The 22,832-nt window shown below is 42.8% G+C and overlaps 1 protein-coding gene across 1 annotated transcript in view; it reads right to left on the bottom strand.

Moving 5' to 3' along the window:
- The window catches only part of DNAH9 (dynein axonemal heavy chain 9), a 376,337-nt gene that overhangs the window by 49,839 nt on the left and 303,666 nt on the right, over positions 1 to 22,832 (bottom strand). The window contains exons 60-61 of the mRNA XM_025361667.1: positions 16,120 to 16,313; positions 13,208 to 13,356 (exon numbers count right to left, since the gene is read on the bottom strand). Coding sequence (XP_025217452.1) covers positions 13,208 to 13,356; positions 16,120 to 16,313 — 343 coding nt within the window. The remainder of the gene's footprint in view (positions 1 to 13,207; positions 13,357 to 16,119; positions 16,314 to 22,832) is intronic.

The following is a 22,832-nucleotide window of genomic DNA, read 5'->3' as shown; positions in this document are numbered from 1 at the left end:
TCAACTTTCTAAGACCCCAACTCTGGGTTTAAATATTAATGAAAGGGGTAATTCACATGTTTGGTGGATTGGCACCATCACAAGCTTGTGATTCTCAATTTCGAAGCGATTTGGTACTCTTTCTTTCGAAGCGATTTGGTACTCTTTCGATGTGTCCAGAAGCCGGCTGTGTTACCCATTTCTCTCTGTCATTATGTCTCCTGATGGACCTCTCTTCTTATGCTCAGCAGTTTGCTCTACTAATTCCCTGAAAAAACGTACGCCCTCTGGTGGACACTCCTCCATTTACTGCCATTTTGTCTGCCTCTCTGTACACCGCCCTCTCAATGGAAAAGATGTCCTCCTCCCTTCCTGCCTGTCACGTTATCTGTCATTTAAATCCCTCTTTTTGTATCTTTATTACTATTATCATTTTATTTTTTAAGACGCAGTTTTTCTCTTGTCACCCGGGTTGGAGTGCAGTGGCAAGATCTCGGCTCACTGCAACCTCCTCCTCCTGGGTTCAAGTGATTCTCCTGTGTGTCAGCCTCCCAAGTAGCTGAGATTACAGGCACGTGCCACCACTCCCGGCTAATTTTTGTATTTTTAGTAGAGATGAGGTTTCACCATGTTGGCCAGGCTGGTCTCAGACTCCCGACCTCCAGTGATCCACCTGCCTCGGCCTCCCAAAGTGCTGGGATTACAGGCATGAGCCACTGCGCCCGGCCCTCTTTTTGTATCTTTAACCTTTATCTCTATTCACTCTTCTGCTCCCCAGCACATCCACAAATCAGTTTCACTCATCACAAAAACACAATACTCCATGAATCCTGAATCCTCTCTCTAAAGACTGTACTTGCCTCAGCTTATCTATCTTTTACTTGCCTTTTAAAGAAAAGAGGGTTGGGTGTGGTGGCTCATGCCTAGAATCTCAGCACTTTGGGAGGTTGAGGTGGGCAGGTTGCTTGAGCTCAGGAGTTCAAGACCAGCCTGGGCAACATAGTGAGACCCCATCTCTACAAAAAATACAAAAAATTAGCCAGGCATAGTGGCATATGCCTATAGTTCAGCTGCTCAGGAGGCTGAGGTGGGAGGATCACTTGATCCTGGGAGGCACAGGTTGCAATGAGCCAAGATTGTGCCACTGTACTCCAGCCTGGGCAACACAGTGAGATCCTGTCTCAAACAAACAAACAAACAAACAAACAAACAAAAAACCCAACCAAATACAAGAAAACAGAATGGGGCCAGGAACAATGAAAATGAGGCCTAAAGCAAAATTTCGATAATCGGCTGCAAAGACACTGAATGGAAAACCGTTTCTTTGAACATATCTGGTAGCAGGCCTACAAAAATCTCAGAACGTTGGAGAGAAAAGGAGACAGTAGAAGGCAAAGGCGGGATACACAGCTTCTTTCTGATCAGAAAACGGAAAGACAGAACTCATTTTGCTAAAGTCAGGTAACTGGGCAAAGAAGGACGGAGACCAAGCGAGATCATGCTGCAGACAAGTGAAAGAAAGACCAGAGAAGATGCTGGCGTCAGGGTAGGAAGGGGAGGGCCGAGGAGGAGACTGTTCTTTGAGAGGATGTGACAAAAAGATGTGAAGGAAGGGCAAACTGAGCTGCCCCAAAGAACAGATGCACCATCATCAACATCGTAACGCCGTGCAATGCTACTGTACTCTGGGCTTTTCAAAGCCTTTGCATATCTGAGATTTTGTTTTTATCTTCCCAGTAACCCAAGGAGGCAGGTATCATGAGTGACTGAGAACAAGGGGGAAGTAGATGAAGCAAAAGCAGAAATAAACAAGCAAATAAGGAAGTGTGACTCCTTTAGGGAAAAAGATGATGAGAAAAGAGAGGCGAGTACAGTGAAAGCTCTGTTAAAGGCTTAATCAGAGATGGCAAGAAGGAAAGCAGTGAGGGTGGATAGTGGCAGCTTTCGTGTTAAAATAGAGGCCAGCCATGCGTGGTGGCTCATGCCTGTAATCCCAGCACTTTGGGAGGCTGAGGCAGGTGGATCACCTGAGGTCAGAAGTCCCAAACCAGCCTGGCCAACATGGTGAAATCCCGTCTCTACTAAAAATACACAAATTAGCCAGGCATGGTGGTGGGCGCCTGTAATCCCAGCTACTCAGGACGCTGAGGCAGGAGAATCACTTGAACCCCAGAGGTGGAGGTTGCAGAGAGCTGAGATCGTGCCATTGCACTCCAGCCTGGGCGACAAGAGCAAAATTCCGTCTCAAACAAACAAACAAAAAAAAAAAAAAAAAGAAAAGAAAAGAAAAAAGAAAACAGAGGCCAAGAAGAGTGGATGGAATTTCCCCCTTCCTCACTCCATCCCTGCTTCTCCTCCGCTCTTCTTTCTCCACTTTCCTTTCCTTCCCCTCCTCCTCCCTCACAATTGTTGAAGAAGAAGAATCCTGGAGGAGACTGAGTGCCACAAAAGTGCCTACAAATTATAGATTCCTAATCAAGGGAATTAGTAATTGGCCAATGGATAAACTTCAGGGGCTGAAGAAATGCTCAAAATTGTATACAGAATGTTGTGTGTCTGTGGGTATGTGCACTTTTTTCGAGAGTGGAGGAAGGACAAAGGAGCAAATCTTGAATCTGAGTCTAGGGGTTTTAAAACTCTACCCAATATTAAGAACGGCCTTGCTGAAGCAAAAGAATACATAAATGGAGTAAAGAACTTAAATCAAATATGCAAAGAGGGGAAATGATTCCAAGCTTTTTAAGAGTCTAAATGGAGGAAGACAGTGCACTGTGTGATACACAGACTCTGCACAAGCAATAAAACAGTAAGTTTACTTAATAAACTGGGGCTTGGGGACATGGGGAAAGTGTTTAGATCAGCCATTTGGATTCCAGATTTGAGACTAGGAGCCCATCAGGCAAGCTGATTAGATTCAAGATGTGGGAAATGTGGATGTCACCAGAATATATGTCCTAAATAGGTGAATTAGAAAATAAATCAAAGTACCGAGAAGGCAGGGAGGAAGGAAGAGACAGAGAGAGAGGCACAGGTGCCTAAGTAATCTCTAGTTGATGAACAGCAATATTGCTTCTGGTAAGAAAATATCCATTAAGATTAAGCCAAGGGCAGGGCTGAGATAACGTATTCTGAGACAAACAACGCACAGAAATCAGGGAAGGGTCAGTTTGCCTGAGATGACAGGAAGCTGCAAACTACATGATGGAGTAGTTCGAGGTCAATTGGCTAAGAACAATAGGAAATTGCTCATAAACAGGGTATATGAAAGCTTCCAAAAGGGAAAATACTGAATAAAAATGAGGAAACTAAGTTTATCTGTATAAAAGGAACAAAGCCTCCAGGGGACAGAAGGAACACAGATTATAAAGTGTGAAAGTCAGGAATAACTTAGCTCTGATAACAGTTCTGCTAACATTCTCTGTGCTAGTTAAGCTATTAGGCAGTGGTAAAAAAAAATGAACAAGATGACATGATCATCAAGGATGTTAGTGACAAGCAGGTAAGCAAAACATGTTACAATTATAATAAAATGAATACATTAAAATTGTATTAAATGCTCTCAAGCAAATATATAGAGTGCTGTAAGAATCTCTAGTTGGGAATCAAATGGTCTTCCAGGGAGGCCAGAAATGGCTGGTAATTTGCAGGATGAGTAGGCATTGGATGGTTGAAAATATTTCAGATAGAAGGAACAATTTGTGCCAATGTCCTAGGTTAGGAAGGCTCATGGTATGACAGGATCTAAAAGCTGGACAGAAAAGCCATGCCATGCAGGCCACACAGATCATGTTAATATTGGACTATACTAATGGGAAGTCACTAGAAAGTTTTTTTTTGTTTTGTTTGTGTGTGTGTGTGTGTGTGTGTGTGTTTGTTTGTTTTTGAGACGGAGTCTCGCTGTGTCGCCAGGTTGAAGTGCAGTGGCGCGATCTCGGCTCACTGCAACCTCCGTCTCCCAGGTTCAGGCGAGTCTCCTGCCTCAGCCTCCTGAGTAGCTGGGCCTACAGGGGCACACCACCATGTCCAGCTAATTTTTGTAGTTTTAGTAGAGATGGGGTTTCAGCATGTTGGACAGGTTGGTATCGATCTCTTGACCTTATGATCTGCCTGCCTTGGCCTCCCAAAGTGCTGGGATTACAGGTGTGAGCCACTGCGCCTGGCCGGGAAGTCACTAGAAAGTTGTAAGTAGAAGAGTGATACAATCACATTTGAGATTCAGCAACATGACTCTGACTGCAGAATGGCAAGGGTTTGCAGAGGGAGAAGAGTGGAGATGAGCTAGGAGGCTAGTGTAATAGGCCAGATGAAAGACTATGGTGATTCAGACTTGGATGGTAATCATGCAAATAGAGACAATTAGATGGATTTGAAGCATATTTAGGAGGTGGAATCAATAGAATTAAATGTGGTGTAGGTGGTAGAAGAGGTGTCTAGGATGACTGACACCCAGGTTTCTGGCATGAGAAACTTGGTAAATGGTGGTGGCATTTACTAAATATAACAGAAAAATTTTTGGAGCTCAAAGGTTTTAGTGACTCTTCCACTTGAAATGACAGGATGACTGCTCAGCAGATGAATGAAAAGGACCCACAACTGGGCACAGCTTATGAAATTTCAGAACACAAGGTAGAGAGATTATTCTAAAGTTTTCAGGGAATAGAAATAGGCCACCAACAAAGAAACAAAGAAAGAATATAATTTCACTGGCATATGATATCTTATGAACAAAACTGGCTTCCAGAAGATAACAGAATCATGTATCCAAAGTTCTGATAAAAACTATTTTGGATCTTGAAAAACCATCAGACAACTATATGAGCAAAATTAAAGCATTTTTAGACACCAAAGGATTCCGAATTTTTACTTCTCATGAGTCTTTCCTGATAATTTATGCCAGCAAAATAAGGATGAAAAATTGAAAATAAAAGACAGGGGATATAAAGACAGTAGAACTAATTTAGAATATAAAGAAAATAGGTCCCAGGATGATAGCTTCCTAGAAGGCTGAAATACAATTTATCTATATTAGAAGAAGATGTCAGTGAGCTCCAGGAAGAGTGCCTTCAAGAATAAAGTGCAGTCTTTCAATACATAGAACGAATAAAAAGGTAGTCACAATGATAAGTGAGGCATTTAGTTCTTCTCCCAAGATAAATAAAAGGCAACTTGCAACTCCAAAGAAAACTAAAAGCTACAAAAATTATCATCATTTATAAAGCAAACTGAAATTTGACATGTTTTGAACCTCTATGCTAAGAACATTCTTCTTTTAGAGACTTCCTAGAGATTTTAGGATATACATGCTGTTTATTGGCTTTCAGCTTTAAAAATTAACTCATAAACTAGGCATGCATGAAATTAATGATGTAACAGAGTACAATGAATATGCATTCATTCTTGACTATGCAAAAATAAAGACATAGCTGACACAAGCTTTAGCTTACCTAGAAAGTCAAAAGAATTTTCTAAAATTTATGGAATAAGAAATTGTTTTTCTAACAGCATTTAGTTATAACATATCCAATAGATGATCTAAACACTGTAAAATAGATACCAAAATTTAGGAGGTGTTTATCAACAAGTTATATAACTTTGATGAAATGGAAAAAGTCCTAGGAAGAAATAAATTACTGTAACTAACTCAAAGAGAAATAAAAACTTTGAGGCCGGGCGCGGTGGCTCAAGCCTGTAATCCCAGCACTTTGGGAGGCCGAGACGGGCGGATCACGAGGTCAGGAGATTGAGACCATCCTGGCTAACACAGTGAAACCCCGTCTCTACTAAAAATACAAAAACTTAGCCGGGCGAGGTGGCAGGCGCCTGTAGTCCCAGCTACTCGGGAGGCTGAGGCAGGAGAATGGCGTGAACCCGGGAGGCGGAGCTTGCAGTGAGCTGAGATCCGGCCACTGCACTCCAGCCTGGGTGACAGAGCGAGACTCCGTCTCAAAAAAAAAAAAAACTTTGAGTAAATATATAACTAGTAAAGATAAATTGAACTAATAATTTAAAAACTTGCTACTCAAAAAACTCAGGTCCAGATGGCTTCATCACTGAATTCTACCAAACATTCATGAGAATTAATACCAACACTTTACAAAATCTTTCTTTTTTTTTTTTCTTTCTTTCTTTCTTTTTTTTTTTTTGAGACAGTCTTGCTCTGTTGCCCAGGCTGGAGTGCAGTGGTGTGATCTTGGCTCACTGCAACCTCTGCCTGCCTGGTTCAAGCAATTCTCCTGCCTCAGCCTCCTAAGTAGCTGGGATTACAGGCATGTGCCACCACACCTGGCTAATTTTTGTGTTTTTAGTAGAGACAGGGTTTCACCATGTTGACCAGGCTGGTCTTGAACTCCTGACTTCAGGTGGTCTGCCCGCCTCGGCCTCCCCAAAGTGCCAGGATTACAGGTGTGAACCACTGCACCCAGCCTACAAAATCTTTCAAAAAATAAAAAATAAAAGCACAGGGAATACTTCCCAACTAATTCTGATGTATAGATTATTAGCATTATTCTGATACCAAAAACAGACAAGGACATTGCAAAGAAAGAAAACAACAGCTTAATATACCTTGTGAATATACATGTAAATATTCTCAACAAAATGTTAGCAAATTGAATCTAGTAATACATAAAAAGAATTATATACTAGTACTGATTGAGATCCTAGGAATGCAAGGTCTGTTTAACTTCTAAAAATCAATAACATAATATGCAATATTAATAGAATAAAGAAAAAACTATCTTATTACTACAAAAAATGCAGAAAAAGCATTTGACAAAACCCAACAACTTTTCACAACAAAGCAGAACTCAACAAACTAGGAATAGAAGGCAACTTGCTCAATCCAATAAAGGACATCTACAAAAAATCCACTGCTAATATCATACTTAATGGTAAAGACTGAATTTTTTTCCCCTTAGATCAGAAACAAGACAAGGATGTCTGAACTTGCTACTTCTACCTAACAGTGTACTGAAAATTCTAGCCAGGGTAATTAGGTAAAAAGAAATAAGAACTATGAGGATAGCACTTTAGGAGGCCAAGGTGGGCAGGTCACGAAGTCAAGAGATCAAGACCATCCTGCCAACATGGTGAAACACCATCTGTACTAAAAAAATACAAAAATTAGCTGGGCGTGGTGGCATGTGCCGGTAGTCCCAGCTACTCAGGAGGCTGAGGCAGGAGAATCACTTGAACCTGGGAGGTGGAGGTTGCAGTGAGCCGAGATTGCACCACTGCACTCCAGCCTGGTGACAGAGTGAGACTCCATCTCAAAAAAAAAAAAAAAAAGAACATGTGAGGATAAAACAGGAAGAAACACAAATATCTGAATTTGCAGATAACATGGTTTTGTATCTGGAAAATCCTAAGAAATTCACTAAAAAGAATTATTAGAACTAACAAGGAAGTTCAGCAAGTTTAAAGAAGATCAGTGTGTAAAGAGAAGCTGAAATTAAGGAAACAATTCCATTTACAACAGATTCTAAAAGAAAAAAGTCTTGGAGATATATTTAATAAAAGAAAAGCAAGACTTGTACACTAAAAACAACAAAACATAGTTAAAAGAGCTTAAAGAAAGCTAAATAAATGGCAAGACAATCCATGTTCACTGATCAGACTTACATTGTTAAGATGGCAATACTCTCTAAATGTACCTGCATATTCAGTGCAGTCCTTACTGAAATTCAAGCTGCATTTATTATTTTGGCAGACATTTATAAGCTAATCCTAAAATTTATATGAAAATGTAAGATGACAGCAAGAATGAGGGAAACAAACAAAAACAACAACAAAAAAGAAAATGTAAGAGACCCAGAGTAGCAAAAACAATCATGAAAAGAACAAAGCTGAAGAACTCATATTTCCTGATTTCAAAACATACTACAAAGCTATAGTCATTGAGACTGTTATTTGGCATACAGATAGATATATAGATCAATGGAATAGAAATAGTAGTCCAGAAATAAGCTCTTACATTGATGGTCTATTTTTGATGAGGGTTCCAACATCGTTTAACCAGGAAAGAACAGTCTTTTCAACAAATGGAGCAGGGACAATTGGATATCTACATGTCAAGTGACAAAGTTGGACCCTTTCCTTACATAAACATTAACTCAAAGTGGATTATAGACCTAAACATAATAACAAAAAATAAAAATCTTAGAAGAAAACAAAGGAGAGTAAATCTTTGTGACCTTAGGTTAGCAATGGTTTTTCAGATATAATATTAAAACGCAAATGGCCAAAGGAAAAAATAGATAAATTGCATTTAAACATAAAAACTTTTCTGCTTCAAAGAATACCATTAAAAAATCAAACAGAAAACCCAAAGAATGGGAGAAAATATTTGGAAATCATATATCTAATAAGAAACTTGTATATAGAATTTATGAAAAACTCTTATAACTCAACAATAAAAAGACAAGTAACCTAATTTTAAAAACGGGATTAGAATAGACATTTCTCCAAATAAGATGGAGAAATGCCCAATAAGTATATAAAAAGGACACTTACCATCATTTGGGAAATGCAAATCCAAACCACAGTGAGCTACCACTGCATACCACTATGGTGGCTCTAATCATAAGATGGATAATAAGTGTTGGTGAAGACCTGGGGAAACTGGAATTTGAATATTGCTGTTGGGATTGTGAAATGGTGCATCTGTTTTGGAAAACAGTCTGGCAGTTCCTCAGAGTTAAACATAAAGTTACCACCTGACCCAGCAATTCTACTCCCAGGTATATACTCAAGAGAACTGAAACTCATGTTCACACAAAAACTTGTACATGAATGTTCATAGAAGCATCATTTATAGCAGCCAAAAGATGAAATATCCCAAATGTCCATCAACAGATGAATAGAGAGGTAAAATGTGATTCAGCTATACAATGGAATATTACCCATCCATAAGAAAGAATGTAATTCTGATACATGATACTACATGGTTGAACCTTGAAAATATTATGCTAAATGAAAGAAGCTCATCACAAGAAAGCACATTGTATATGATTTCATTTATATGAAATATCCAGAATAGGCACATATTTAGAGACAGAAAGTAAACTGATGGCTGACTCAGCCTGGGGAGGTGGTGAGATGCCATGGAAAGTGATTGCTAGTGGACGTAGGGTTTCGAAAAAAGAGTTTCAAAAATTAGCATATGCTGATGGCCACACAGCCTTATGAATATCCTAAAATGCTTTGAATTGCACACTTTAAATGGGTGAATTGTATGCTTTGTGAATTATATCTCAGTGCAGCTGTTGAAAAATTTGGGAGCACGAGGAGAGTCTTGGTGGGCAGCAGCGTATCTCATTTGTACCTGTGGGATGTTTGTTGATGGAGGAATTTGGATGATGTCATGGAGGGGCAAATGCCACTGAAAGATTTTTATTCCTTACATTTCCTGAGAGCAGGGGATGCACCATATATGCAAAGCCACATGGGGGAGCACCAGGTTGGTCAAGAGGCAGGAAGGAGCAAGGGGAAATCGTAGGCCAGGGTCTTTATTGGGGTTTTCCCTGAGAAACACAAGGCAAGGCAGGGGAGACAGTTCAAGACTGGCTAATTTGAGTAATTCTCGTGGTTTGGGGTCACAGGGACTGTCCTTACTAGTCTGGTATCTGGCTCTGGGTTGATTTAGACCAGTGGGGATGTTGGCTTGGTGTGTGAGTTAGATAAAGGGGATGATTGGGAGTGTGGGCTCTGGATGGTTATTTTGCTTACAAAAGGCATATTCCCAGGTGATCCTTTTGTGGTCACTAAGAACTGGCTAGCTTTGGGAGCAGCAGTCCCTCTCCAGTCAGTGAGGCCACAAATGCCAGAGCATCAAGACTATAGTTAACAATAACATATTATACAGATTCAAGTAGCTAGAAGGTGGATATAGAGTGTTCCCAACACAAGGAAATGATTAAATGTTTGAGTTGGTGGATATGCTAATGTATGGAGCATAAGTAATTCCATCTTAGCAAATGACTCCATCTTACATTTTAAAAGGCATCGTACCAACAGGGACCAGATGTTTGCCTGATCAGTAGAGACTGCATCCAACCAGATAAGGACATAACCAGGCACACTTTGCCACTATCAGTCCTCACCAGAGGACTTCACCAGCTCAAAACAGCCATCTTCACAGACCCTGGTCTTGCTGTTAATTGTGATAAACACCCGGCATTCTCGAAGGCTCTGCCCACATCAAAGACTCTTCCTTGTGGTTCGTTAAAGGACTGCCCAGACCAGGACAGGAGATTCTTTTTGTCCACATTGCTCTCCTTGGACTGTTTCATGAACCCATTTTCCTACCCCCTTTCTCTGGATGCTAGATGTTACTTCGTTTGATGTGGAATGTTTAATCTGTAAGATTTATATTGATTTAGTATACCATTAGGTAGGGTTTGCAATATCGACTGACTTCTGGAATGGCTTGAGCCTGTGTCCCTACAGCTCTGACTACCGAGTAAATGGGAAATACTAAGAAGAATTACCTCCTTGGGAACTCCATAAAGCTGTGGCTTTTATGATTGGAATAGCATCAGTAAAAGACTGATACTGTAGAAAGACACAAATGTCCATGGACCTGGTTATGTCTGACTTTGTACTGCTCACGATACTAATCACCCTGATTTGACAACTACGTATTATGTGAATGGAAACTTCACTATGTGTCTCATTGGTATGTACAATTATTATTTGTCAATTAAAAAATTTGTTTTAGAAGAATACATAAAAAGAGAGTACAGTCGACCCTTGAACAACACAGGCTTGAATTGTGTGGGTCCACTTATACATGGATTTTTTTCAACCAAACTCAGATGAAAATACAGCAGTATTTGAGAGATGTGAAGCCTGCATATACGAATGGCAGGGCCGATGACAGGACTTGGATATGCAAGGACTGGAACCAATACTTCCCAGTCCCCGCGGCATATATGTGGAGGGAAGACTGTATAGTTAATGCATTTGGCCCTGTGATGCCTCAGTGCCAAACAGACACATACAGAATCTAAGACGACACAGAGAGAACACAGTGGATGCTAAATCCTTGTTTTTCATATCAGGAATAGATACTTTAAAACTGCTAAATACAAAAATGGTGATATAAGATTATTACTAGGAAATGAAAAGTAATTCTCAAAAGAACTAAATTCAGAAATGGACACAAGCATAGGGCCTGGGAAGGGGGACTGGATATCGGGAGGGCTGCAGCTGGGGGCTGTTACTTTTCATTTTTAATTCTTTTCTATTACTGGTTTTATTATGCACATTTTATTCATTTTTTAGGGCCTAGTTAGCTTTATCTCTCCTCCCCCGAGGCACAAAGCATATGCTGTTAGTTCTTTTCATTCCATAATCAATACTAGACATTAAAACCAAAAATAAAATCCTAAGCCTCCCAGCCATTCTGAATGGACCCTTCTCTCAGCAAAGGACATTCCAAAACTAACCTGCAAAACTAGTTCAGGCCATGATGGGAAGGGGGGATCAGATATGCCTCATTATACCCTCCTTTCTTTTGGATTTACTGAAGACAGACTCTTTTTTTTTTTTTTTTCCGAGACAGAGTTTTGCTCTTATCGTCCAGGCTGGAGTACAGTCTTGGCTCACTGCAACCTCTGTCTCATGGGTACAAGTGATTCTCCTGCCTCAGCCTCCCGAGTAGCTGGGATTACAGGCATGCACCACCATGTCCGGCTAATTTTGTATTTTTAGTAGAGACGGGGTTTCTCCACGTTGGTCAGGCTGGTCTCGAACTCCTAACCTCAGGTGATCCACCTGCCTCGGCCTGCCAAAGTTTTGGGATTACAGGCGTGAGCCACCGTGCACAGCCAGGACAGACTCTTTAAGTCTGATAAGAAAGGCTTACAATCTATTCTCTCTGAAGCCTGCTACTTGGAGGCTTCACCTGCCTGATAAAACCTTGGTCTCCACTACTCCTTATCTTTTCTTTTTTTTTGGTTTTGAAGTTGGACATGCTGAATATTCTTTTTGTTTGTTTGTTTCTTTAACTCTATTTTAAGTTCAGTGGTAGATGGGCAGGATGTGCAGGTTTGTTACATAGGTAAACATGTGCCATGGTGGTTTGCTGTACAGATCATCCCAGCACCTCGGTATTAAGCCCAGCATCCATTAAGCTATTTCTCCTGATGCTCTTCCTCCCCCACCCCCTCTGCAGGCCCCAGTGTGTGTTTTTCCCCTCCTTGTACTCATGTGTTTTCATCACTCGGCTCCCACTTTAAGTGAGAACATTCGGTGTTTGGTTTTCTGTTCCTGCATTAGTTAGTGGAGGATAATGGCTTCCAACTCCATTCATGTCCCTGAAAAGGACATGATCTCATTCCTTTTTATGGCTGCATAGTATTCCATGGTATATATGTGCCACATTTTCTTTCTTTCTTTTTTTTTTTTTTTTGAGACAGAGTCTTGCTCTCGTCACCCAGGCTGGAGTGCAGCAGTGTGGTCTTGGTTCCCTGCAACCTCTGCCTCCCAGGTTCAAGCAATTCTCCTGCCTCAGCTTCCCGAGTAGCTGAGATTCCAGGCGCCTGCCACCATGCCCAGCTAATTTTTGTGATTTTGGTAGAGATGGGTTTCACCATGTTGGCCAGGCTGGTCTCGAACTCTTGACCTCAGGTGATTCACCCATCTCGGCCTCCCAAAGTGCTGGGATTACAGGTGTCAGCCACCATGCCTGGCCATACCACATTTTCTTTATCCAGTCTATCATTAATGGGAATTTAGGTTGATTCCATGTCTTTGCTATTGTGAATAGTGCTACAGCGAACACATACATGCGTGTATCCTTATAATGTTAATAGAATAATTTCTATTCCTTTGGGTGTATAACCAGTAATGGGATTGCTGTGTCGAATGGCATTTCTCCCTCTAGGTCTTTGAGGAATCGCCACACTGTGGGGCCCTGTGGAAGGATCATACTAGTATTCCAGAAAGATTCCTCTGGCTAAGATAAGGGGATGGGTGAGGCGGAGTGGAGGGGATGAGGCCTCCTCATGAAACTGAGACTGTGAGTTCTGCCTTTTACAGCCCAGAGTGGCTCTTTCTCTCCCTGCTGGGTGATCTTCTGATTTTATTTCAGCAGACCCTGACTTCTGTATGTTTTGCAGTGTTGCGTATTTGAAGCTTGAATCCAGAAGAGATAAATCAGTAGACCCCAAAAATGAAAGTGCACGGGGCAACTGCAGCCCTGGCTCCAAGAGGAAGCCTTTCTCACCTTGACTTTCTACATCCTTCAGTGGGTCCACCCCTGGAGACAGGATAAAAAACATGGGAGTGGCTGGTCCCGATTCTTCCAACGAAGCTGCAAAATCTAGCGCTCTTCCCACCACGTATTTGCTTCCTAACTTCTCTTCAATGAAATCTCTGCCAGAAAAAAAAACACACATATATTTATACATATATAGCAGCCACAAAATGGTAACATTTGAGAAATGGAGGTCTATAGAAATGAAAGAACATGCTCAAGGTCATGGGTTAGGTAGTTATAGAGCTGGGACTGGTTCCAAGTTCACTGCATATTAAGTCAACACACAACCTTGGGCTGCTAGTTGCCGAGCTGCTCACCTGGATCTGGGCTCCCTCTGAAGCCCCATCCAGGCAGGCCATTGCTGACTCCCTCTGGGAAGCCTGGTGGCTTCTCACATCACCCCACCCATGAGGACACTGTTAGCGGCAGTGCCTTCAGAAAGCTGGTAAGCTAAATCCTCCATATGTTCTCTCCCTGCTATCTCCCACCCTTGCCCAAGATTTAAAGCCCTATGGTACACTATTCTCTCTCTCTCTCTCTTTTTTTTTTTTTGAGATAGATTCTCGCTCTGTCCCTAGGCTGGAGTGCAGTGGCACAATCTCGGCTCACTGCAACCTCTGCCTCCTGGGTTCAAGTGATTCCCCTGCCTCAGCCTCCCTAGTAGCTGGGACTATAGGCACCCGCCACCACACCCAGCTAATTTTTTTTTTTTTTTTTTTGTATTTTAGTAGAGATGGGGTTTCACCATGTTGGCCAGGATGGTCTCGATATCCTGACCTCATGATCCACCTGCCTCAGCCTCCCAAAGTGTTGGGATTACACGCGTGAGCCAACGCACCTGGACTATTCTCTCATGTTTTATTATTCTCTCTCCTTTCGTCTTACTCCACTTACCAGTGTTCCTGTCCAAAGTGTCACATTTTATGCTGAACAAATCTTCATAGCTATAACCACTTATTGAACGTCTGACCCAGTTCCTGGTCTTAACAGATTTGCACTCTCCCCCAGGAATACTATTTTCCCTGTAGCCTTCTTGACTGGGCTCATTCTCCTACACCTGCCTTAGAATTGGCACGCGGACTCAGGGTCCAGCTCACTGCCCGCTACTGTTTTCAAGCCATTCCCTCCTGACTCTTTTATTTATTTATTTATTTCTGAGACGGAGTCTTGCTCTGTCGCCCAGGCTGGAGTGCAGCAGCGTGATCTTGGCTCACTGCAACCTCCGCCTCCCAGGTTCAAGTGATTCTCCTGCCTCAGCCTCCTGAGCAGCTGGCACTACAGGCGCATGCCACTATGCCCAGCTAATTTTCGTATTATTAGTAGAGACGGGGTTTCACCATGTTGGCCAGGCTGGTCTCGAACCCCTGACCTCGTGATCCTCCCGCCTCAGCCTGACAAAGTGCTGGGATGACAGGCGTGAGCCACTGTGCCTGGCCCCTCCCCACTCTTGTGGCTCCTCAGAGGCTCATTTCCCCTGGTTGTGTCACCACTGCCCCTGTACATCAGTGTCATCTGTTCCCCTTCAGTCACTCTCCTCTTGCACTGACTTTTTCTCTTTCAGCCTGGGTGACATCAACATCCATGTGGACAATCCTGGAGATTCTTAGTGACCTCAGCTCAAGTGATTTTTGTTTCTTCCTCCTTTAGTAACCTAATTCTATGGCTACACGCTCATCGCTGCCACTATTTGGGAACTTGTTAAATGTCAGGAAACATAAATGGGAACATCCCACTCTTTGACCAAAGTCTTTTATCCTTAGCAATCTAACCTGACTTCACCTATTCTTTGCCCGTACTGGGGCCACTATGAATGGAGGAATTTCAGTATCTTGGCCTCCCTGGTATTTTTCCTTCTTTCTTTTTTTTTTTCTTGAGACGGAGTCTCCCTCTGTTGCCCAGGCTGGAGTGCGGTGGTGCAATCTCGGCTCACTGCAACCTCTGCCTCCCAGGTTCAAGCAATTCTCCTATTTCAGCCTCCTGAGTAGCTGGGAGTACAGGAATGTGTCACAACGCCCAGCTAATTTTTTTGTATTTTTAGTAGAGACGGGGTTTCACCATGTTGGCCAGGCTGGTCTCAAACTCCTGACCTTAAGTGATCTGCTGCCTTGACCTCCCAAAGTGCTGGGATTACAGGCATGAGCCACCGTGCCCAGGCCCTTCCTGGTATTCTGCTATCATGACCTTACTCTAGTCACTCCTTTCCTATCCAGTATAGAGTCTATGGCCTACAACTTCTTTTTTCTTTTAAAAATAACTTTATTAAGAGGTATAATTGACATACCATAGGATTTTCCCATTTTAAGTATACTATTCAATAACTTAATACATTTACCAACTTGTACAGTCTTTACCATAACCCAGTTTTAGAACATTTACATCACACCAATGAGATTCCTCATGGCTATGGCTATTTAATTTCCCGTTTTTTTTTTGTTTTTGTTTTTGTTTTTTTTTGAGATGGAGTCTCACTCTATCAAACAGGCTGGAGTGTAGTGGCGCGATCTCAGCTCACTGCAACCTCTGCCTCCCGGGTTCAAGCAATTCGCTGCCTCAGCCTCCTGAGTAGCTGGGATTACAGGTGCCCACCACCATGCCCAGCTAATTTTTGTATTTTCACTAGAGACGGGGTTTTACCATCTTGGCCAGGCTGGTCTTGAACTCCTGACCTTGTGATCCACCCGCCTCGGCCTCCCAAAGTGCTGGGATGACAGGCGTGAGCCACCACGCCTGGCCTATTTAGTTAATTTCTATTCCCACCCTCTAGCTCCAGGAAACTACTATATACACATGGTTTTGGAGATCAGCCCTGCTGGTCCGGCTGTCCTGAGGTTGCCCTTGCCCCGTGCCTGTGCTGGGCCTTCCACCACCCTGTTTCCTACCGCATGGCGTAGGTCATCCGGTCGGGCCGCATGGCTCTCATCACGCAGAGGCGCTGCAGGGCTGTCTTGTTCTTCCACTCCTGTGGAAGCTTCTCCTTCTCAGGACATTCGGACTCCACAAACTTTTTCCAGCTTTTAGCAGATCCCTCTATGTCCCGATCCAGATTACAGAATTCTTCCATTGAGGAAAGTACCTGGGAAATTTCAGAGAATCTGAAAGGCAGTTTCTTCAGAAAGCTGCCATTTGCGTTGTGTTGGGGCATTGAGGGGCAAGATGGTCTTATCTACACAATTCTGTCTCATTTATCCTCTTGTCTAGAACTTTGGATCGTCCCCCAGGAAAAATCAAGAAAGAGGAAGAATTTTGGGCAGCTTAGCGAAGTGCCCCAATAATACACAAGATTTAGCATATAAAATGTTTGGAATATTATTAGCAGCAGAGACTGAGCCACACCTGCCTGTAAGCGTGTACATGGAAAAGAGGGACAAGAAGGGGCATTATGGTTATTCTGGTCTTAAGCTTGGATACCTAAAGTTAATGACTTCTCCCTTTCCTCCTCAAACTCACTGTGCCACCAAACCCTGTCAATTCACCTCTCAAAATGTTTCTAGAATTATTCATGTACTCTGTGTTAACGCCAACTCTTAAAACGTTCATGGGTTGTCTATTTCTATAAGGATTCTGTCCAAATGCATAACTTGGTAGCCAGATCTCTTCATTTGGTGCCTCTCTTCAATCTGTCCAGTAAGCTGTGTGTCCTCCTACTCGGTCCCACTCTGAGCATATCTGCCCCCAACCTTGGAAATGTGCCTGACTCATTTCCAACTCATTTCCTTGTTCATACTACTTCCACCGTATGTAAAGTCCTGTTTTCTTTTCTGCCACATTCTACTTCTTCCTTTTCTTGTGCTGGTCACGATTGTTACATGTTAAGGCTCTACAAGCTGTGAAAGAGCAGTTCAAAACCTGCAACCTCCCTCGCGCCATCTTTCCTAATGCAGAACATGTAGACCTCCCATCCTTTTGTAAACCACTCAGAGCAGGTTTGTCCAACCCACTGCCCTTGGGCCATATGCGGCCTAGGATAGCTTTGAAGGCGGCCCAACACAAATTCATAAACTTTCATGAAACATTATGAGTTTTTTTGTGATATATATATACTTTTAGCTCATCAACTGTCATTAGTGTTAGTGTTTTTGTTTTGTTTTGTTTTTGAGACGGAGTCTCGTTCTGTCGCCCAGGCTGGAGTACAGTGGCACGATCTTGGCTCACTGCAACCTCTGCCTCCCAGATTCAAGCAATTCTCCTGCCTCAGCCTCCTGAGTAGCTGGGACTACAGGTGCACACCACCACGGCTGGCTAATTTTTGTATTTTTAGAAGAGACGGGTTTCACCATATTGGTCAGGCTGGTCTTGAACTCCTGACCTCAGGTGATCCACCCGCCTCGACCTCCCAAAGTGCTAGGATTACAGGTATCAGCCACCATGCCCGGCCCCAGTGTTAGTGTGTTTTATGTGTGGTCCAAGACAATTCTTCTTCTTCCAATGTAGCCTAGAGAAGCCAAAAGATTGGACTCCCCTGACTTAGAGCTACTTGCAGAGTTGACATCTTTAATAAAGAGTTTGACTTCATTTTTAGATGTTTGACTGCTGATAGCTTTTAAATCTCATCCTTTCCTCTTCCCCTTCTGCCCTGGGCACTGCCTCTTTTGATGCTGGAGGGAAGTTGTACCAGGCAAGCCCCTGCCCATGCACAGACACCCTTGCCCTGGCCCCACCCCAGAAGCATCATAATACTCAAGGCAGTCTCCTTTTCTGGCACTCTCAAGCCATTTGCAGTCCGCTTGGGAGCTCCTCTGCTCTTCCTAGAAAACCACGTTATCTGAGTAATAAACTTTCTCATACCCTCTTAGTATGTATGTAGCATCATCAGTCTTGATGTTGAAACCATATTTTGGGCGTGTGTGTGTAGGAGGTCTGTTCTATTTCTTTAGAGTGCCTACATCAACATCACTCACTTAGATACTTAATTACCTGCAGTCCTGCCTTCATTACTCAACTGTGCCTGAATGCCTGGTTTCCCCAATGACGTGAAAAGCTAGACGAGACTTTGTGTCTAAGGCACCTACCACAGTGCCTTGAGTTTTTAGGAACCCAATATCATCTTTTTATTTGGACGAATTCATTCATTCATTCATTCTTTTGACATTCATTCAGTTCCTACTACCTGCCAGATACTGGGGAAGACAATAGGAAAAAACAATAGCAACAAAAAAACACAAGCCTTTCACGGAGCCTGCAGTCCTAGCTTAGGGAGAAAGGAGATGAGGGAGGCCTTGGTAGGTATGTAGAATTCTGCTGGGCAGAGATAGAGGTAGAGAGAAGGAAAGGGATTTTTCTGGCGGGGGGAAGGATCAAGAAGAGCTAAAGCATCGAGGAGGGAGAGTGTAGGGCCTGATAGGAAGCAGCATGTTTGCTGCAGAGGAGTCTTTTGCCTTACCACTGATAGGAACAGCTGGAGAAGGACACAGGCATGTGACCGGGGCTTGCGGAGGCTTTTGTCCCGTGGCAATGAATACACGTCCTAGCTTTACATATTCCTTTACATGGGCTCTGTGGCTTCCCAGTTTCATCCTGATCGCTTACAGCAGGGAGTGATCCTTCATTGGTACGGGTAAGTCACGTGGAGCGGTGTGTGGAGGGAGTGGAGCAGGAGGCACCGGGGGACTGGAGTTCTGGCCCCAGCACCACCACTTTTGAGCCAATGGACTTGGAACCTGTTTTAAAACCCTTGTGAGTGTTTTTTTTCATTTGGAAAATGAGGCCAAGTCATGCGGTCTGCCACATCTCACACTGTAATGTAGATACAAGTGCTTTGAAGGCTACAAAGCTCTCCCTTTGCCTTCCTTGGGGGCTCATGTGGCTATTGAATTGCAACTGCTGGTTTACTTGTCTGTTACTCCCACAAGACTGTGAGCTCCCTGAGGGCAAGAACTTTTGTAGGCCTCTTTGTCGCCTTAGACCTAGCAGGGTGCTGCCTGGCACTTAGGAAATGCTCAGTTAATAAGATTTGACATCTGCCTGGCCAGCAGGAGGGCTCCTGACAGGCTGAGAAAGCTGCAGCTGCTGTAATTATTTCTCTCTGTGCTAAAGAGCTGACTTTCATCTTCTTCCAGGCAGCTACTCACCCCCTCTTCCCAGTTTGCATCATTATTAACCCTTCTGCAGTCCTGCAACCCCCTCTGGCGTCTCCACAAAACTGGGCAAATTACACTGTGATCAGTGCTCCCAGCTGCCAGGGCTGGATCTGAAACATACTTTCTTGAAGCTCTAGATTGAATACAATTGCAACATTTAATCTTCCAAATGAGGAAAAAGGATTTCTAGCCTTCTAATAAGCTAAATGGGAATGACTAATTAACCTAATTACTTTGGACTGTGTAGCAAAATACAACTGAGCTAAATTGGCAACCAGAGTGGTAGTGAGGGGCCTTTTCAAAGGCTAACAAAGGCCTTCATCGCAGATGAGATTTTCTAATGAACAACAGAACATGCCCATTACCTGAAAGTTCTGCATTTGATAGGACCTAAAAAACCCTTACAAAGGACATTAATAAAAGCAGTATTTTATCACAAAGATTTCATTCATTACCTGCTTATTAGTTCTTCTGGGGAAACAAGGCAATTAGTCTTCCTCATGAAACAGAATGCTTAAATTTTTTTTTTAAAATCATGTCCTATTCAATTATCCTTTTTTTGTTTCTTTAGGCTAAAACCCAGCCAAACACTTAAAAAGAGCCTTCATCAAAGGCTTCGGCAATGAGTTCTACATAATGCACTGTGTTTCACCTGCTCACATCCTGTGCTGTGCTTGAGTTGGATGGGTCTGGACTTTGCTGCTCTTCCTAACAAATTCATATCGAGAGATAAAGCTCCTCTAGTTGGCAAAAGCCTTTGAACAGCCAGATGAGCTTCGCCCACAAAACAAAACAAAAAAGCAAAGTGAAGCAAGGCAAGGCGAACCAAACAATCCATTTTGTTAAAAGAGGAACGAAACGACACTGTACGTAGGTTTTGGGTGGAGCTTTGTAAAATGAAAGCACTGAAGAGTGCTTGTGAATCATTTATTCCTTGTAACTTTTGCAGCAGAGGGCTTTGTGGGGTAATATAAAGAGCGGCAACTGCGCGGTGGCTCAAGCCTGTAATCCCAGCACTTTGGGAGGCCGAGGCGGGGGGATCACGAGGTCAGGAGATCGAGACCATACTGGCTAACACAGTGAAACCCCGTCTCTACTAAAAAATACAAAAAACTAGCCGGGCGAGGTGGCAGGCGCCTGTAGTCCCAGCTACTCGGGAGGCTAAGGCAGGAGAATGGCGGGAACCTGGGAGGTGGAGCTTGCAGTGAGCCGAGATCCGGCCACTGCACTCCAGCCTGGGCGACAGAGCGAGACTCTGTCTCAAAAAAAAAAAAAAAAAAAAGAGCGGCAACTGGACTTGGTCCAATTGCACAACTCACAGGTCCTGAAAGTTCTTCCTTCTTTGGACAAATTCTACGTGGTACAATCCATATCAACGACAACACGTAGACACCAGCTAGCTGGGCGATTAAGCATCATAATCGTTGTGGGGTGAATTGTGTCCCCCTAAAATATATATTGAAGAAATTTGGAAATAGGGTCTTTGGAGATGTAATCAAGTCACAATGAAGTCACTAGTGTGGACCCTAATCAAATAGGACTGGTGGCCTTATAAGAAATGGAAAGGACCAGGCGCAGTGGCTCATGCCTGTAATCCCAGCACTTTGGGAGGCCGAGGCAGGCGGATCATGATGTCAAGAGATCAAGACCAACATGGTGAAACTCCATTTCTCTTAAAAATATAAAAATTAGCTGGGCGTGCTGGCGCACGCCTGTAATCCCAGCTACTTGGGAGGCTGAGGCAGGAGAATCGCTTGAACCCGGGAGGCGGAGGTTGCAGTGAGCCAAGATCTCACCACGGCACTCCAGCCTGGTGACAGAGCAAGACTCTGTCTAAAAAAAAAAAAAAAAAAAAAAGAGGTGGAAAGGCAGAGACTCACAGAGGGAAGACGGCCACGTGAAGATGTGAACATGGAGGCAGACCCTGGAGTTATGCTGCCACAAAGCAAAAGATACCGGGGGCTACCAGAAGCTGGAAGAGGCGAGGAAACATCCTTCCCTAGAGCCTCTGGAGGGAGCGTGGCCCCACCGACACCTTAATTTCAGCTTTCAGCCTCCACGACTGTGAGAGAACAGAGTTCTGTTGTTTTAAGCCACACCATTTGTAGTACTTTGTTAGAACACCTCTAGGAAACAAATATAGCAACCATAACCAATCAGCTTCCATTGGTTTGGCATTTACTCTGTATCTTACGTAGCCTTGTGAGGAAGGTATTACGATGACCATTTTGCAGATGAGGAAACCAAGGCTCAGAGGAACAAACCTGAATTTGAATCCAGGGATGTCTGACTCCAGAGCCTGTGTTAATTAGTTCATCTCCATCATTGCTCCAGTTCTGCAAAGGGGTTCATTCAGAACTGCTTTAGAGAACTAACTTATTTTCCATAAAAGCATCAAACCACGAGAAATTGTTCTCTAGCTCTGGGCCGTAGTGTCCTACAAGGTAGCCACTGACCACGAGTGACTCCCAAGTACTTGAAATGTGGCTGGTGGGACTGAGAGACTGAAGTTTTAATTGCATTTAATTTTAATGGTCTTACAATTCAAGTGTAGAAAATAGGACTTGTTTTATTAATTGGAAACTTCTACAGATTGTTGGAACAACTTGGGTATATGAATCAACCATTTTAACTCTAAATTTTATGAAATCTCAATAGAAATGTTTTGGATGAAAATTTGGCATCTGAATTGAGATGAGCTGTAAGTTTAAAAAATATTCAGCAGATTTCAAAGCCTTCGTATAAAAATACAAAATATCTCAGTAATAATTTTATAACAACTGCATATTGAGATAATATTTTGGCAGTATTGACTTAAAGAAAATATCTTGCTAAAATTGATTTTATCCATTTTTTTTTTTTTTTTTTGAGACTGAGTTACGCTTTTGTCACCCATGCTGGAGCGCAATGGCGCAATCTCAGCTCACTTCAACCTCTGCCTCCCAGGTTCAATCAATTCTCCAGCCTCAGCCTCCCAAGTAGCTGGGATTACAGCATGTGCCACCACACCTGGCTAATTTTGTACTTTTAGTAGAGACGGGGTTTCACCATGTTGGCCAGGCTGGTCTTAAACTCCTGACCTCAGGTGATCTGCCCACCTTGGCCTCCCAAAGTGCTGGGACTACAGATGTGAGCCATCATGCCTGGTCAATTTTATCCATTTTTAAAAGCATTTTTTAATGCAGCTATAGAAAATTTAAAATACTTAAGTGGTTTGCATTATATTTCTTTTGGACAGTGGTACTGTAAAGTGTGTGTATTCATTTGTATCTTATGCAGCCCAGGAAAATGGATGGTTTCCACTTCTCGGCATTTATTGTAATCATTCTCCAGCATTTCGTAACTTTGTAATTTGGGTTTCTGTTGCAAATGGAGTTCCCCCTTATTTTTTCTCCAGGATATTATTTCCCTTCTCATTCGCCAGATTGAGCCCAGAATGACAAATAAAAGTAAATAAAAATCAAATTACAACTTTATTATTTAGATCAGAGATTGGCAAACTACAGCTTGCAGGC

The sequence above is a fragment of the Theropithecus gelada genome, chromosome 16 (assembly GCF_003255815.1).
Source record: "Theropithecus gelada isolate Dixy chromosome 16, Tgel_1.0, whole genome shotgun sequence".
Lineage (NCBI taxonomy): Eukaryota > Metazoa > Chordata > Mammalia > Primates > Cercopithecidae > Theropithecus > Theropithecus gelada.
The sequence above is the reverse complement of the archived record's forward strand: the minus strand, read 5'-3'. Positions and strand labels throughout refer to the sequence as shown.